Raw genomic sequence first — 15,390 nt, forward strand, 5'->3', positions numbered from 1 at the left:
AAAAATGAACACTCATTTAGCAAGCAATAACACTTTCAAAAACTTCAAAAACAGAATGAGAGGTTGGAGATAGGTCAACAATTTCTGAGCACAGAGGGGCCAAGGGTGAGTTTTTTTTGAGGGGGGTGAAATGGTGATGACTTTGAAAGGGAGGGTGCCATGCCTGAGGAGAGGGTGCAATGAGTTAGGAGGGACCCCAGGAAAAGAAGTTGAGCGGTCAGCAGTTTAGTGAGAAAGGGATCATGGGAGCAGGACTGCATTCTCATGGCCAAGACAAGCTCAGAAGGAGCCCGAAGGGAGATGGGAGAGAAAGTAGAGACAGAGAAAGAGACACAATTTCAGGGCCAGGGCAAGGGGGAGCATTTTGCCCAATGGGTCTTGGGTGAGGTAGGAGGCAGCACAGATAGCTGGATGGCTGCTTTCAACTTTAGCGGCAAAGAAGTCAATGAGGAGCTCACTCTTATTAGTAACACTGAGGATAGAGGTACAGAGTAGAGAAGTTTAATAAGACAGCTGGGAGCGGAGAGAAAAAGCCAGAGTTATTTTTATATGCAACTGCTGATCCTTCTTTGAGGAAGGCACAGGAAAGCTTTGAAACAGTTTTTTGTTGAAAGTCATGGGGTGAGATGAGTCTGTGACAGAGTGAATTGTATCAGATCTTTGGGAACGATGAGTCTAATGAGTTAATTATTTTCCTTTCTAGAATTGAACATGGGAAGGTGGGAGGGAGAAGGGTTTTCCTCTGTGAGATTGGGCAATAAAACCGTCAATCCAATAGTAAAGAGGTTCTGTAACTTTGTTACTTGAAGCTCAGAGCAAATATTCCTGAATGGGATTAATGTTCTCTGGTAGCAGAGTATCCAGTTTGTTAATATAACACTTTATGCTGCACCATTTTAACCCACTTAAATTAACAGGGGTTAATGATTGTTGTTAAGGGTTGTAATTCAGGTCCATGCTGAAACAAACAATATAATTGGCATCTGGTCAATGAGGGATATAATGAGAAACTAAAGAGGGATATAGTGATAAGATAATGAGGGATAGGTAGTGAGTGATATAACGATAAAGTAATAAGGATAACAGTGAAACTGCAGTGAACACTTGTTAATCCTAGCAGCCTTTGAACATTTCAACAGATAAGATTATTACCTTCAGAGTCATGAAGAGCAGGTCCAGGGCAGTGAAGCTCTCAAAAGCAGAGACAGATTTCCGATAGTTATGAAGCTTTGAAAGTGCAATCCATCGGACGTTCTCCAGCACTTGCGATGGACGCAGCTCCTTGATAGTTAGGATCAAAACATTGCCAAGTTTGTCCTTGACTGGTTCAAAGTGCACCTGGCCCAGATCCAGTGTTCCCAGCGCACCCTGCAGAATGGAATGGCAAAACTTAAGCTCCCTTCCACTGGTGCTGGTGAGGGCTATACTGAAAACTGTGCAGTGAACACCCTGGCTCACTGAGAACAAGAGCTCTAGAAATTTAGAATCAAACCATAAACCCATGTCCCATTAACCAGCACTGTCCAAGTATGCAAGTGGTGTGTTACAGGTCACTCAGGAGCCAGAGTTGCTGAGGCAATGTGCACTTTAGACGTATGTTGTAGTCTGGAGCTATGGATAGTGATGGTCGAGGCTCCAACGTTCTTTCCATCACATGGCTGACCAGGAATCCCTCCCACGCTTACCATCTGCCATTGGTGGGTGTTGGAAGGATTTGCAGGAGGATATTCAACCTGTTTGGCTGCGTTATGAACACACCTTCCTTGGCCATCAAGTCCTGGGGCTTCTGGCTCAAACCTACTGCACCACAAAACCTCTTCTGAGAACGGTTCTGTTGAAGGGTCATGAGGACTCGAAACGTCAACTGTGCTCTTCTCCGCCGATGCTGCCAGACCTGCTGAGTTTTTCCAGGTATTTCTGTTTCTGTTTTTGTTTTGGATTTCCAGCATTCGCAGTTCTTTGCTTTTATTTCTATGGTTAATTATCTATCTAGAGGATTGTTGTCAAGAAGATTTAATAATTCTCATAATGTTATTGAAATTTATTGTAAAATAAAGTAATAGTGGAGTGCATCTATGTGTGTGTGAGATTTAATTGAATTAGAGGCAGCTAGTCTGGGTGCTTTGATCTAAGAAGAGAGGTTAGGTTTGAAATGTTAATTAGACAAACATGGGGAGCTATAGAAACATAGGTGTCAAGGAAACATTTGTATTTTGAAATAAACCAGACTAGAATCACCTAGCCAGGTGAAGTTTAGAAATGGTGTGTTTATTTTTCCCCAAGATTACTGGTAAAACTTAGTACTATGAGAGGGTTTTATTATCAGGGAGATAATGTCCAAAGAAATAGTGAAACATTGGGTATTTGCATTCAAAGAGGAAGATATGTATAAAGAAGGATCAAGGACTGTGTGTAGGGGAAGGCATTTTTAAGATCTTGCAAGTGTGTGAAAAGCCTTTAGCATCTATGCCATAAGATGCTGTCTTCAAACACTAAAGTTAAGAAAACTCACTTGGAAGTTGACTTGTTCAGGGTATCATGTTTCTTTGCCTGGGTCATTTAAAATCTGCGTGTCTTACTGTTGCCTTAACGAAAGTGTAACTGGGAGTTAGATTGATTAGGAGACTTAGAAATTATCATAGTAGTAATTTGTAGATCTATGTATATATTTAAAGTAATTTCTTCTATTAATAAATGTTTAATCTAGTTTTGTAAAAACCTATAAGACTTGGTGGTCTTATTACTACTGAATTCAAGGCACACTTCTAAAAATTTATACAAATTGCAAAACAAGTTGTGGCAGTTGTTTCAAGTTTCCCTTTGGGATTTGAACAATTTCAATTTGTATTTACCATTGGCTGTGCCTTAACAATTGTGGAATGTAAAACCAGAGTTACTGACTGAACCAGAGAGCATTCAACACCTAGAATAGGTTACAAAATTATTTAAAGGGGAATTGGTCAAAGGGATTATGGGAACAGGATGGACACATAGGGCAGAATTCTTACCTCGATGGGCGGGCGGGCCCCACCGGCTCGGCGGCGGGCGGGCAGCCAAACCCCGCTGCCAAAATGGGGCCCACCGCCATTTTGAGTGAGCAGGACAATTAAGGCCCACCCAGCAGGAAGCGCTATGCGCTTCCTGTGCAGTGGGGAGGGTGGTGGTGGTGGAGGGATTCCCCATCTGTCAAAGTGCAAAGTCCTGTCTCAGGGAGATTCGTGAGAGGTAAGTAAACACTAAAAATAGATAAATATTAAAATTATTAACATGTCCCCCTCATGTGACAATGTTACACGAGATGGGACATGTTAATAATAAACACCTAAAATTTATTACATTTTTTAAAAACGGACATGAAACTTCATCCCACTAGTGGATGAAGTTTCATTAATAATCTGCAGCCCGCTGGGGCTCCTGGCCTGCCTGCCAGCCTTAAGGTTGGCCGGGCAGGGTGTTTAATAAGGTTATTTAGCCTGTCAATGGTCTTAATTGGCCATTAACAGGTCGGCGGGCGGACAGCTGATTTCGCTGTCCGCCCGCCTTCGTGAATATTTAAAGGGACCGGGATGATGTCGGGGGTTCCTCCCGACATCATTTTCCCCTCGGCGAGCAGGCCCCGCGCCCAAATCGCCGAGGGGAGGATCCTGGCCATGGGATTAAGATCCTGCTTGGGTGATGGAAAAACACCAACATGGACTGTAATCCCAAAATTTAAATGGCTACAGTACCACTAGGTGACACCTGGTGGCACTACATGCTAGTAATTTGAGCAAATTCAGTGGTAGGATAATCTGAAAACTGTAACATACAGATTATAGGTTGCACATTCAATTAGGAACAGAATCATAGAGATTCACAGCATAGAAGGAGGTTGTTCAGTCCATTGTGTCTATGCTGGTCCTTTGTTACTCTAATCCAAATCTAATTCCACTTTCCTGCTTTTTCCTCAAAGTCTTGTCTGCCCCTGTGTTTTAAACAATTATTGAATTTTCCTTTAAAAGATGCAATGGTCTCTGTTTTGACCATTCTCTGTGACAAAGCATTCTATGCCCCCTTAACCCTCTGTGTGTAGTGATGTCTCACTAACTCCCCAACCAGAGGAAATCATTTATTCCCTTATTCACATTTATCAAAACTCTTCATAATTTAAAAAAAAGACTTTATTAAATCTGCTCATTCTCTTCTCTGCTCTGTCGGGAATGATCTCAGAATCTCAAATCGCTCCTTGTGGTTATATTTTCCCAGCTCTGCCCTGCTCCTAAATCAACACGGTTCACAATGGTTTTAATGATAATAGTGAATAAAACTTCTCACAATGCTGTAGCTCTTAACTGTGGCCTAAACAATGCTTTGTAAAAAAATCATGATTACTTCTTTACTCTGTGCCCCTATTGTCCAACAAGTTCAAGATTCTTGCACCTGTATGAATGAAAGCAGTGGCTGCAGGGTGCAGGTTTATTGCAAGGGGAATGGAATATAAAAGTAGAGATGTATTGCTACAGTTGTACAGGGCATTGGTGAGACCACATCTAGAGTACTGTGTACAGTTTTGGTCTCCTTATTTAAGAAAGGATATAAATCTGTTAGAAGCAGTTCAGAGAAGATTCACTTGACCGATACCTTGGATGGAAGTGGGGATGGTTATCTTATGAGGAAAGGTTGGGCAGGCTGGGCCTGTATCCATTGGAGTTTAGAAGAATAAGAGGTGATCTTATTGAAACATATAAGATCCCGACGGTGTTTGACAGGGGGGATGCTGAAAGGATGTTTCCCCTTGTGGGAGAGACTATAACTAAGGGACACAGGGGTCTCCCATTTAAGAGGGAGATGAGGAGAATTTGCAGGGTCATTGAATTTTTTTAAGGCAGAGTTAGATAGATTCTTAACTGACAAGGGAGCCAAAGGTTATGGGGGTAGGTGGGAATGTGGATTTGAGGTCACAATCAGATCAGCCACGATCTTATTGAACGGTGGAGCAGGCTCGAGGGGCTGAATGGCCTACTCCTGCTCCTAATTCATATGTTTGTATGTCTTATTGATGAAGCCAACATGCTGTTGGTCCTTTTTTATGGCTTTATCTCTTAGCATTCACATCTTCAGAGAATATTGACCTGGATTTTGTGGTTCTAATGATGGTGAAGCTGTCAGATACATAAAAGCAAAATACTGTCGATGCTGGAAATCTGAAATAAAAACAGAAAATGCTAGAAATGCTCAGCAGATCTGGCAGCATCTGTGGAGAGGGAAACAGAGTTAACATTTTGAGTCAAGTAGGACTCTTCTTCAGAACCTAAACTGCGAACCTGTCAGTGTTTGCCGCCATTACAACCGGGAAAGAAACAGTTATTTCTGGTGATAAAAACAAAAAACTACTGCGGATGCTGGAAATCCAAAACAAAAACAGAATTACCTGGAAAAACTCAGCAGGTCTGGCAGCATCGGCGGAGAAGAAAAGAGTCGACGTTTCGAGTCCTCATGACCCTTCAACAGAACCGGTTCTGTTGAAGGGTCATGAGGACTCGAAACGTCAACTCTTTTCTTCTCCGCCGATGCTGCCAGACCTGCTGAGTTTTTCCAGTTATTTCTGGTGTCTGTACATGCACGTTTAAAGGCAGAAATCTAGAAGTTGCTGTCAGTGATTCTCTGCTCCTCCACAGGACATGTTCTTGAAGTCCCAGCAGATGAAAATCTTCTGAAATCACTTGAATTGGTGTGAATTTCTACATCTACACTATTAGTCTCACTGTAAAATCCTTTGAGAAAGTTGCATCTTGTTGAATGAGGTATGAGTGATTTTTTAATGAGGGACTAACTTCATAATTATAGCTGTACAACCTCTCTGGTCCTGAAAAACTAATTTTATATTTGTGGAATATCACATTTTCCATTATGATAAAAATACTACATATTTTTAAAAGGAAAAAAATAATTTTTACAACTTGTATATAATATTTCATAATCCCATGTGTATGTTTCAACCTTTATTTTGCTCTCTGTAAAATAATTTAAAAGGGACGGATAATCTTTTTACATCCTGGTTTGCTGTCTCTTAGAATCCTCCAATGTGACTGGTTGCTTAGCCTGCTTGATGACATCACTGTTGCTGGACACAGAGGGCGGAATTTTATGCCAGCGGGATTTTGTGGTTCCGCCGAAGTCAATGGACTTTTGAACGGCCCACTGCATTTTATGGCCCCGCCTCCGCCGAAACGGGGCCGTGAAATTCTGCCCAGAGATTCCCTTGAATTGACGTTAAAACCAACGTAAGTTTAGGGAAGGCAAAATCTACGCCACATCAATTGCTAGATCTTTGAGGTAAGTGGCAAGAACCATCGTTTTGTTGCTGACCAAGAAATCTAGGTCAATAAATTTGAACTCTTTTAGTTTATCAACACCTTGCAGCACCTCCCCATACCACTAAGTCTACATCTGTGTTTTTTCTCTGAAAATGTATTACCTCACATTTCTCTATATTAACTTGTATCTGACACCAATCTGCCCATTGCACTAACCTACCCGTCTCTTCCTCAACGCTATTACAGTCCTCCTGACTGTTTCCCAAACCTACTTTCAAGTCATTGGTAAATTTTGAGGTGGTGCTCCCTATATCTGAGTCTAAACCTGCGATATATACTGAGAACAATAGTGGGTCCAGCATTAACACCTGGGTACACTTCATCAACCCTTCTCCAATCCAACCAACGCCCATTAACCCCATCTCCTTTTTTCCAGTCCATTAGCTGACTCTCTTTTGGTGCTTTTATATCTCCTCTTATACCGTCTGGATGCCTGGATTTTTCCGACAAGCTTATTGAGGACGACACAAAGAGGCTGCAAAAAGGTATAGACAGGTTAAGGTAAGGGCTCAAGTTGGAAGTATCAGGAAGAGATATTGATGTATATAATGTTATTGGAAATTATTTTTTAAAATAGAGGTTTAGTCTATGTGTGTGTTAATTGGATTAACGCCTGCTAGTCTGGGTGCTTTAATGTATAATAGTTTTGAGATATAAACAGTAGGTAGAGGGGACATTTGCATTTTGTTGAATAGGGCATTCAAGAGTGCGGGTGAAATCTTGCACCTAGCTAGGAGACACCAAGCAATGTTTATATTACGAATAAAACTGGTTCTATGAAAGGGGTTTTATTGTTAGAAGAGGTGGGGTTCAAAGGGCCTGGTGATAGAATGAGAATTTGCATTCAAAAAGTACGGCTGGGTATAACCTGAGAGGAATTTGTGTGTCAGAGGCATGTAAGATCTAAGCTTGTAAGCTACAACTGCCTGCAAAGGAACCAAATTGAAAGGAACCTCATTTTGAATTCGTAAAGTGAAAATGCTTTGCCTGGTGTCTGGTTAAGTCTATTAGTTATTGTTGCCTTAGTGGAAATTAATTTGGGAATTTGTTAAAAGTTATGATAGTAGTAATTTGTAGCCATGTGTGTGTGTTTAACTTGTTGTAAATTAATAAGTGTCTTGTGTAGTTTGATATAAAAACCTCTGGAGAACTGGTCTTATTCCTGAATTTAGAGCTGCAACTCAAAACATACCAATTGAAAATATAGGTTATGACAGTTGTTTAAAGTTTCCCTCTGGGATTTTAAATAACTCAGCCTTTACAAACTGCTGTGTCATAATAGAGGTAATATATTAGCATGGGTGGAGGATCGATTAATGGACAGGAAGCAGAGAGCAGGGATAAATGGGACATTTTCTGGCTGTGACTAGCGGAATGCAGCAAGGATCAGTGCTGGGGCCTCAGCTATTTACAAACTACTGTCAGGAACTAGATATAGTTTTAAGCAAGTTATATTTGTATTTTTGGGTGTTAGGAACAAGAGATAGCTTAAAGTTTAATTTATACTATTTTATTCGTGTGTTAAGAAAGGTGAAACCTGGATTTGATTTCATTTTAGTTTTTGTGAGATGGAGCCGGGAAGTCTCCAGGCCCTGTTTGTATGGAGAATGGATTAAAATCTTGCACCTAGCTAGGAGACACTAAGCAATGTGTTTATATTACTAATAAAATTGGTGCTATAAAGGGGTTTTATTGTTAGAAGAGGTGGAGTTCAAAGACCTAGTGATACAATGAGAATTTACAATCAAAGGGAATGCTGAGTATAAATAGAAAAGAGTTTTATATGTGCAGGTCAGAGGAATGTAAGATCTAAGCAGCCTGAAAGCCCTACAACTGTGTCTGCAAAGGAACCAAATTGCAAGGGACCTCATTTTGAATTCGTAAGATCAACTGTGCTTTGCTTGGTGTCTGTTTGAAGTCTATGGGTAGAATCTTACCTATGGTGGGCTGGCTGGGCGGGGGCGGGGCTGATCGCCGCCCGTGATTGGCTGTGCACCGCCATTTTATGCGGGCGAGTCAAATAAGGCCCGCCCAGCGTAACGCACAGCTGGTAGCGCGCTACCTGTGTGGGCGGGGGGGAGGAGGGAGAGTTGGGGGCCTGCACTCTTATGCGCATGTGTGCGAAAGAGCGCAGCAATCTCCCTGAGGCATGAAGCTGCCTCAGGGAGATTAAGTGGATAATAAAAGTTTTTTAAAAATAAAAAAAAATTATTTAAACATGTCCCCTCATGTGGCAGTGTCACATGAGCTGGGACATGTTTGTGAAGTTGACAAAATGTATTTATTAATTTTATAAAACCTTCAGGAAACCTCATCCTGCCCGTGGATGAGGTTTCCTGGAAAATGCGAAGGCCGCTTTGACTTTAAGATTGGACGGGCAGCGTTATTAATAGGATAAATTGCTTTCTTAATGGCCTTAATAGGCCGTTGACAGTTCGGCGGGTGGGCGCCTGCCAAACGCAATATCGAAATGATGTCAGGATGCACACCCGACATCATCTTGCGTAATTTTACACATCAGACTGCCCCCGCACACTGACGGTAATATTCTGCCCTATGGGTTATTGTTGCCTTGGTGAAGATTTACCTGGGAATGAGTCATTTGGGGATTTGTTTAAAAATTATCATGGTAGTAATTTGTAGACATGCGTATATGCTTAATTTCTTGTTAAATTAATAAATGTTTAATTTATTTTAAATAAAAAACCTCTTGAGGCTTGGTGATTTTATTCCTGAATTCAGAGCTGCATCTCAAACATATCAATTGAAAATATAGGTTATGACAGTTGTTCAGGTTTCCCTCTGGGATTTAAACATCTGAGCCTTTACCAACTGCTGTGTCATAACACAGACACAACTTTCTCTTAACAAGTCTATTCTTTTTGAAGTTGATCAATCCATACATTTTCAAATGCTATTAGAATCATGGAACCATAGCACAGAAAGCCATTTGGCCCAACTTGTCCATGACAGCTCTCTGCAAGTGGAACTCCGTCCCATTTTCCTGATTTTTTTCCCCCATAGCCCTGCAATTTTTCATTACAGGTGCTTATCCAATTCTCTTTTGAAAGCCCTGATTGAATCTGCGTCCACCACTCTCCCAGGTAGTGCATTCCAGATCCAAACCACTCACTGCATAATTTTAGCTCAAATTGCGGACCCCAAGGCCAGGATTTCCTGGTTGGCGAGTGGGGGGGCGGGGGGCGGGGCCCGCTCGCCGACGCATAAAATGACGCGGGATGATGTCGGGTGGAACTCCTGATGTCACTCCGCCCAATTTCAATTTTCAGGTAGGCGGGGGCTCAGCAGAATCAGCTGTGTGCCCACTGACCTCAACTGAGGCCACTGACAAAATCATTAAAGTAACTAGTGGACCTGCCCGTCCAACCTTAACCTGGTGGGCATTAGAAAGAGCATGAAACCTCATCCACGGGCGGGATGAGGTTTCATGTAGGTTTTTAAAAATGTAATAAAAGTGCCTTTGAAAGTGATGGGCATGTCCCAACTCATGTGACAGTGTCACATGAGGCAACATGTCAGGGAAATTTTTTTTTTCTATTTCTAAGATTTTTTAGTGTTAAGCCGATCTCCCTGAGGCAGCACTTAGCCTCAGGGAGATGAGTGCGCTGTTTTGTGCACATGTGCGAAAGAGCGCACTCTTGGCTGAGGGAACTCCCCCCGCCCGTACAGGGCGCGCACAGCGCTTCCTGGCGGACATCATGCTGGGTGGGCCTTAATTGGCCCGCTCATGTAAAATGGTGGTGCCCCCGCCCCCGATTGGGTTGCCGATCGGAGGCGCGCCTCCACGTGCCTGCTCCTAAACCTCCCCCCGCCGACAGGGGGAAAATTCTGCCCCAAAAATCTGTGAACAACTAATGTTATAAAAATATATATTTCAATTTAAGAAGTATACATATCTTGGATACTGCTGAAAAGAGACATGTTGCGAAAACCTTTCGTTTTTCACTCAGCAGGACAAACTCAAGAATTCCAAACGATTACAGCAATTTATACTACAGGAGAATAAGGGTACTGACTGGTTGGCAAGTCAACTTTGATTGACCGAGGCATTGCCATAGAGAAAGCAACCGGGAACTATAGGGCTCCCCAAGCTCCTGGCTAATCAGAGTCGACTTGCCAACCTTTTCTCCTGTAGTATAAATTGTTGTGATCATTTGAAATTTGGTATTCTTGCGTTTGTCCTGATGAGTGCAAGCTGAAAAGCTTTGACAACATGTTCTCTTTTCCACAATATATAATATATATATAATAGTCAGAAAAATTAATAATATTTCTCTGAGATCTTGGTGCTGAGGTGATGGTGTTCTCAACTCTTAATAAACAGCTTCATACCTGGAGTTGGGACACTGCTAATAACATCTTCTGCCTGGTCTGTAGCACTGAGGAGGAGGAGGAGAGTGCAGAATTCAATCCCTGCTGCAGCCACTGGATGTCCTTCCACATACAGGAGAGCTGGAGAGAGAGGCCACAACACAAATCCTCCAATTAAATATTGGGAAGAACACAGCCATTGTCTTCAGTCCCTGCCACATCTCTGTTCCCTAGCCATTGAATCCATTCTTGTCCATGGCCACTGTCTGAGGCTGAACCAGACCATTAGCAAGCTCTGTGTCCTATTCGATCCTGAGCTGAGCTTCTGACCTTATGTACTCTCAATCACCAAGAACAGCAACTCTGAACTCCCTAACATCTCCTGTCTCCACCAAGCCCCAGTCCACGTGCTACTGAAACCCTAATTCAGATTCCACTATTCTAATGCACTCGTGGACAATCTCCCATCTCCTACTCTCTTGTGAAATTCAGCTCATCCAAAACTCTGCTTCACAGGAGCTTTATCGGCTATCTGTTTGCTAACTCACACCGTGTCCTGTGTAGCCATCACTTTGTTCATTGTCCTACATTAGCTCCTGGCCTGGCAACCCTTCAATTTTAACATTTTTATCTGTGTGTTCAAATACCTCCATGGTCACGCTGCTTCCGTCCTGCCCAACAACTCCGAGATCTTTGTGCTTCTCCAATTCTGGCCTCTTGTACATCCCCTTCCCTTCCACCATTAGATGGTCTGTTCCAGTTCACTCAGGGAGTCCAAGTTGCTGCGACAACACACATTTTACATGTCACACCCCGCCTTCCTGTACCTGTGTTTTTGTTTGAGGTGTGACTGTATTCTAGAGTAAACTATCCAGAAATTCTTCCCCCTCCCTTATGTGTTGAAATGTCTCTGACTCGCGCTCCAGTTAAATAATTCTGACCTGACATGATTCGGGACAGAGACATTTCCTACAGAAATGGAAAGTCTCACTGCCCACACCTCCCACACTCTATAGTCTGGACATGTTACCTGCATTGCCATTTCAAATCTCGATTTATTGTTAGCAGTAATTTATTTCTGGAGCAAAAAGAATTGCTTGAGATCTAAATTATAATTAGTGGATGGATTTGGTTTGATTTCAATTAATTAATAATTAATTCTAAGCCTGACTATCTATTGATTAATTAATTAATGTTTCAATTTTTTCATTCTTTGACAGGATGCGAGCATCGCTGGCTAGGCCAGCATTTATTGTCCATCCCTAATTGCCCTTGAGAAGGTGGTGGTGAGCTGCCTTCTTGAACCGCTGCAGTCCATATGGTGTGGGTACACCCACAGTGCTGTTAGGGAGGGAGTTCCAGGATTTTGACACAGCGACAGTGAAGGAATGGCGACATATTTCCAAGTCAGGATGGTGTGTGGCTTGGAGGGGAACTTGCAGATGGTGATGTTCCCATGCGTCTGCTGCCCTTGTTCTTCTTGGTGGATGTCACCGGTTTGTAAAGTGCTGTTGAACGAGTCTTGGCGAGATGGTGTACACTGCTGCCACTGTGCGTCGGTGGTGGAGGGAGTGAATGTTGAAGGTAGTGGATGGGGTGCCAATCAAGTAGGGTGCTTTGCTCTGGATAGTGTTCAGCTTCTTGAGAATTAGAGTGTAGGTAATACATTTATACACTGGCGAGGGGGAGAGATGGTAGCATAGTGGTAATGTCACTGGACTAGTAATCCAGCAGGCCACACTAATGCTCTGGGGATATGAGCTCAAATCCCAACTCCATTTAAATTCAATTAATTAAAAAAATCTATAATTAAAAGCTAGTCTCCATGATGATAATTGATTATTGTAAAAACCCATCTGGTTCATTAATGTCCTTTAGGGAAGGAAATCTGCCATCCTTATCTGGTCTGACCTACATGTGACTCAAGACTCTTAACTGCTCTCATGGGATAGGCAACAAATGCTGGCCTTGCCAGCAGCACCCACATCTCACAAACACATAAGAAGTGCTCAACCCATGTCCAAAGGACCAGTTTGCAAGAGGTGTTGATGAAAGTCCTCCAGCATTGTGGAGCACTGACAAGAGGGCCGGATCCTGTCTTTTGCTCTCACTAAGTAACAGCAGCTTCATACCTTCGAGAACCAGAGGAATTCCTGCATGTCGGAGCCAGAACAGGAGCTGTCAATCTCAACGGTGGGGATTTGATCCTCATTCGTGACCAGAATGTTTTCCTTGTAGAAAAAAATGGCAGCTAAATACACACCCCTAAACAAATAAAAATACAGTGTTAAAAACTGGGTCTTTGCCAGTTAGCAATACCACATCAGAGCCAGAGAACCTCCCTGAGCAAACACAGATGGACTGTTGTCCTGAGATTTGAAAAACAAGGTTGAACCCGCTTTGACTGAGTGACCTAAGAAGTTACTGCTGTCGCGTCCGTCTTATGATATAAAATAGATGGCGAAGCACTAATATGGCAGGAGGTTTGTCCACACGCAGTTGAGGACTCACTATTGAAGAAGACGTCAAGCTTTTTGTTCCAGGCCTGTTGTTAGCCCCCTTTCAGAAATTGGGTTGTGTTAAACAGTCCTAAAGGGACTGAAAACCCCAACAGAAAAGTAATACTTACCTGGATGGTGAGCCAGGATGAGCAGGAAGACAGGAGTATCCCTCCCAAATTTATAGCAGTCATGGACCCCCTCATGGCATTGTCCTCTTCCTCCTGATTGCTCCTCTCCCTCAATCACCAGCCTCTCTCCCTTGATTTCTCCCTCATGGTTGTCCCCTCCCTCTCCAGCCGCTTCCCTCTTCATTAACTCCCTCCCAATTGCCCCCTCTCCCCATCTCCCTCTGTTTCTCCCGATCGCTCAACCACTGATTGTCTTACCCCACTCTTTCCCCCAGCTTGCCTCTCAATTACCCCCTACCGCAACCCGCCCCCCAACACCCACCAGCTACCCCCGGGGGTCGCTGTATGCCACGTGAAAGTTACATCCTCTTCAAAGGCCAGCTGCCAGGGAGACACACTGCAGGCAGCGGGTCTGATTTAAAAGAAACCCAATACTGGGTATGCCTGGACCCTACCTGTTCCTGCCCCCTGTTTACAGACAGGCCTAAGGTCTCCAATTACACCCCCAGTGAGATGATCCAGTGAGTAACTCAGGGACACAGACTCAAGGTTCCAGCTTCAATCCCTGAGACATGGGCAGATTTTCAACTAGCCACCTAATGTGGATTGGAAGTCTGTTATAGAAACTGTCCCATCAATGGACAGACATCAATGGAAATAAAATTGTTTGGTTTCTATAACAGGCGGCTGATCTGCAACAGGTAACGTGTTTAAAATTTCTACCATAATCCATAAAGAAAATAGGAGGTCAAAGTTGCTGAGGTAGTGCTGATGTAGTTTACAAAGGAGGTGGCACGGGCACAGGAAGAGAAATTCATTCACATAGCGTCGCTCCTGATGGCACTATGCAGATTTATGTCAACTCTACAAGGGGGTAGACAGCTCTCTGGGCCGTTCATTGATATCAGTGAAGAATGGCCTGTGGGCCCCCAGAAGTCTGTCATTGGCTGCCCCTCAATTCAAGGATGACATCTACTCAGGGTTGAGAGTTTCTTCCATAGGTTTTCATATGACTGAACAGGCTGGCTTTCAACCTGCAGATCTTTGGGCACAGGGGGCAGGGTGTCCCATGAGCTAGTGGGATCCAGAGTGGAGGATTTGCTTCTTTATATCTCCTTCTCTGCTGCTATTCTGCCTCATCATTAAGACGTTGTGACTCAAAGCGTGATGCAGGACAAGTTGTTGCTGTTTTGAACGATTGGCAGCAAGCTCCTCCCAGCCATTAACATCAATGCTGCCACACTTCAAGAAGAGCTTCCGAGTGTCTTTGAAGCATTTTTTTTGTCCTTCCCTGGAGCGTTGGCCATTTGAGAGTTGAGAAAAGAGGACCTAGCTGGGGAGATACTTTCGACCATATGAACACAGTGTCCAGTCCATCGAAGTTGATTTTGCTGTAGTTTTGCCTGTATGCTTGCCAAGCAGGCTTCATGAGGGAGACAAGTGTTCCACAGTGATGCTTGTCCCATTGAGTGCCTGTGTAGTGAAAATGGTGCTATGCAAGTGTCTTCCCCCAGGATGTCTTTAGAACGTTAGTACATAAGAAATAAAAGCAGGAATTGACCATTCTGTCCCTCAAACCTGCTTATCCATTTAATTTGATCATGACTGATCTTGTACCTCAAATACACTTTCCCGCCCAATCCCCATATCCCTTGATTTCCCTAGTCTCCAAAAACCAATCGGCCCCAACTTGAACATACTCAATGACTGAGCGCTAAGGGGTCATTTTAATTTATTTCATCTGGTAGGAAACCATGGGGAACTCGGTTTTACATCCCATCAAATATTTCTCTCCATTTAAGGAGAGGAAACCAGCATTGCCCCTGATCCTGTCAGTTAAGATTAAAACTTCCACATTTATCTCTGGGTCCTCGTTTTTAATCCATTCCAGACCAAGAGGGTGAAAAACTCTTTTCTCTCTCTGCTGGCTGTGAAATGAGTTCCAATGGACCTCAATCCAGTTCACACTGAGAGCAAAACCCCCGAAAGGAATTAGTGATACTCTGCGTGAGGAAAAAATGCTCTTGTTCTATTCCTATTGACTACTTTCTTTTTAGAATTGACTGCGTTTGG

At 43.1% G+C, this 15,390-nt stretch overlaps 1 protein-coding gene across 2 annotated transcripts in view; it reads right to left on the reverse strand.

The window, feature by feature from the left end:
- Positions 1–15,390, reverse strand: part of LOC144669553 (ankyrin repeat and fibronectin type-III domain-containing protein 1-like) — a 115,411-nt gene that overhangs the window by 22,934 nt on the left and 77,087 nt on the right. For both annotated transcript variants that reach the window (XM_078532036.1, XM_078532035.1), the window contains exons 11-13: positions 12,821–12,953; positions 10,710–10,829; positions 1,153–1,368 (exon numbers count right to left, since the gene is read on the reverse strand). In XM_078532036.1, the coding sequence (XP_078388162.1) occupies positions 1,153–1,368; positions 10,710–10,829; positions 12,821–12,953 (469 nt within the window). The remainder of the gene's footprint in view (positions 1–1,152; positions 1,369–10,709; positions 10,830–12,820; positions 12,954–15,390) is intronic.

Source organism: Cetorhinus maximus, chromosome 29 (genome assembly GCF_964194155.1).
Source record: "Cetorhinus maximus chromosome 29, sCetMax3.hap1.1, whole genome shotgun sequence".
In the NCBI taxonomy this organism is placed as follows: Eukaryota; Metazoa; Chordata; class Chondrichthyes; order Lamniformes; family Cetorhinidae; genus Cetorhinus; species Cetorhinus maximus.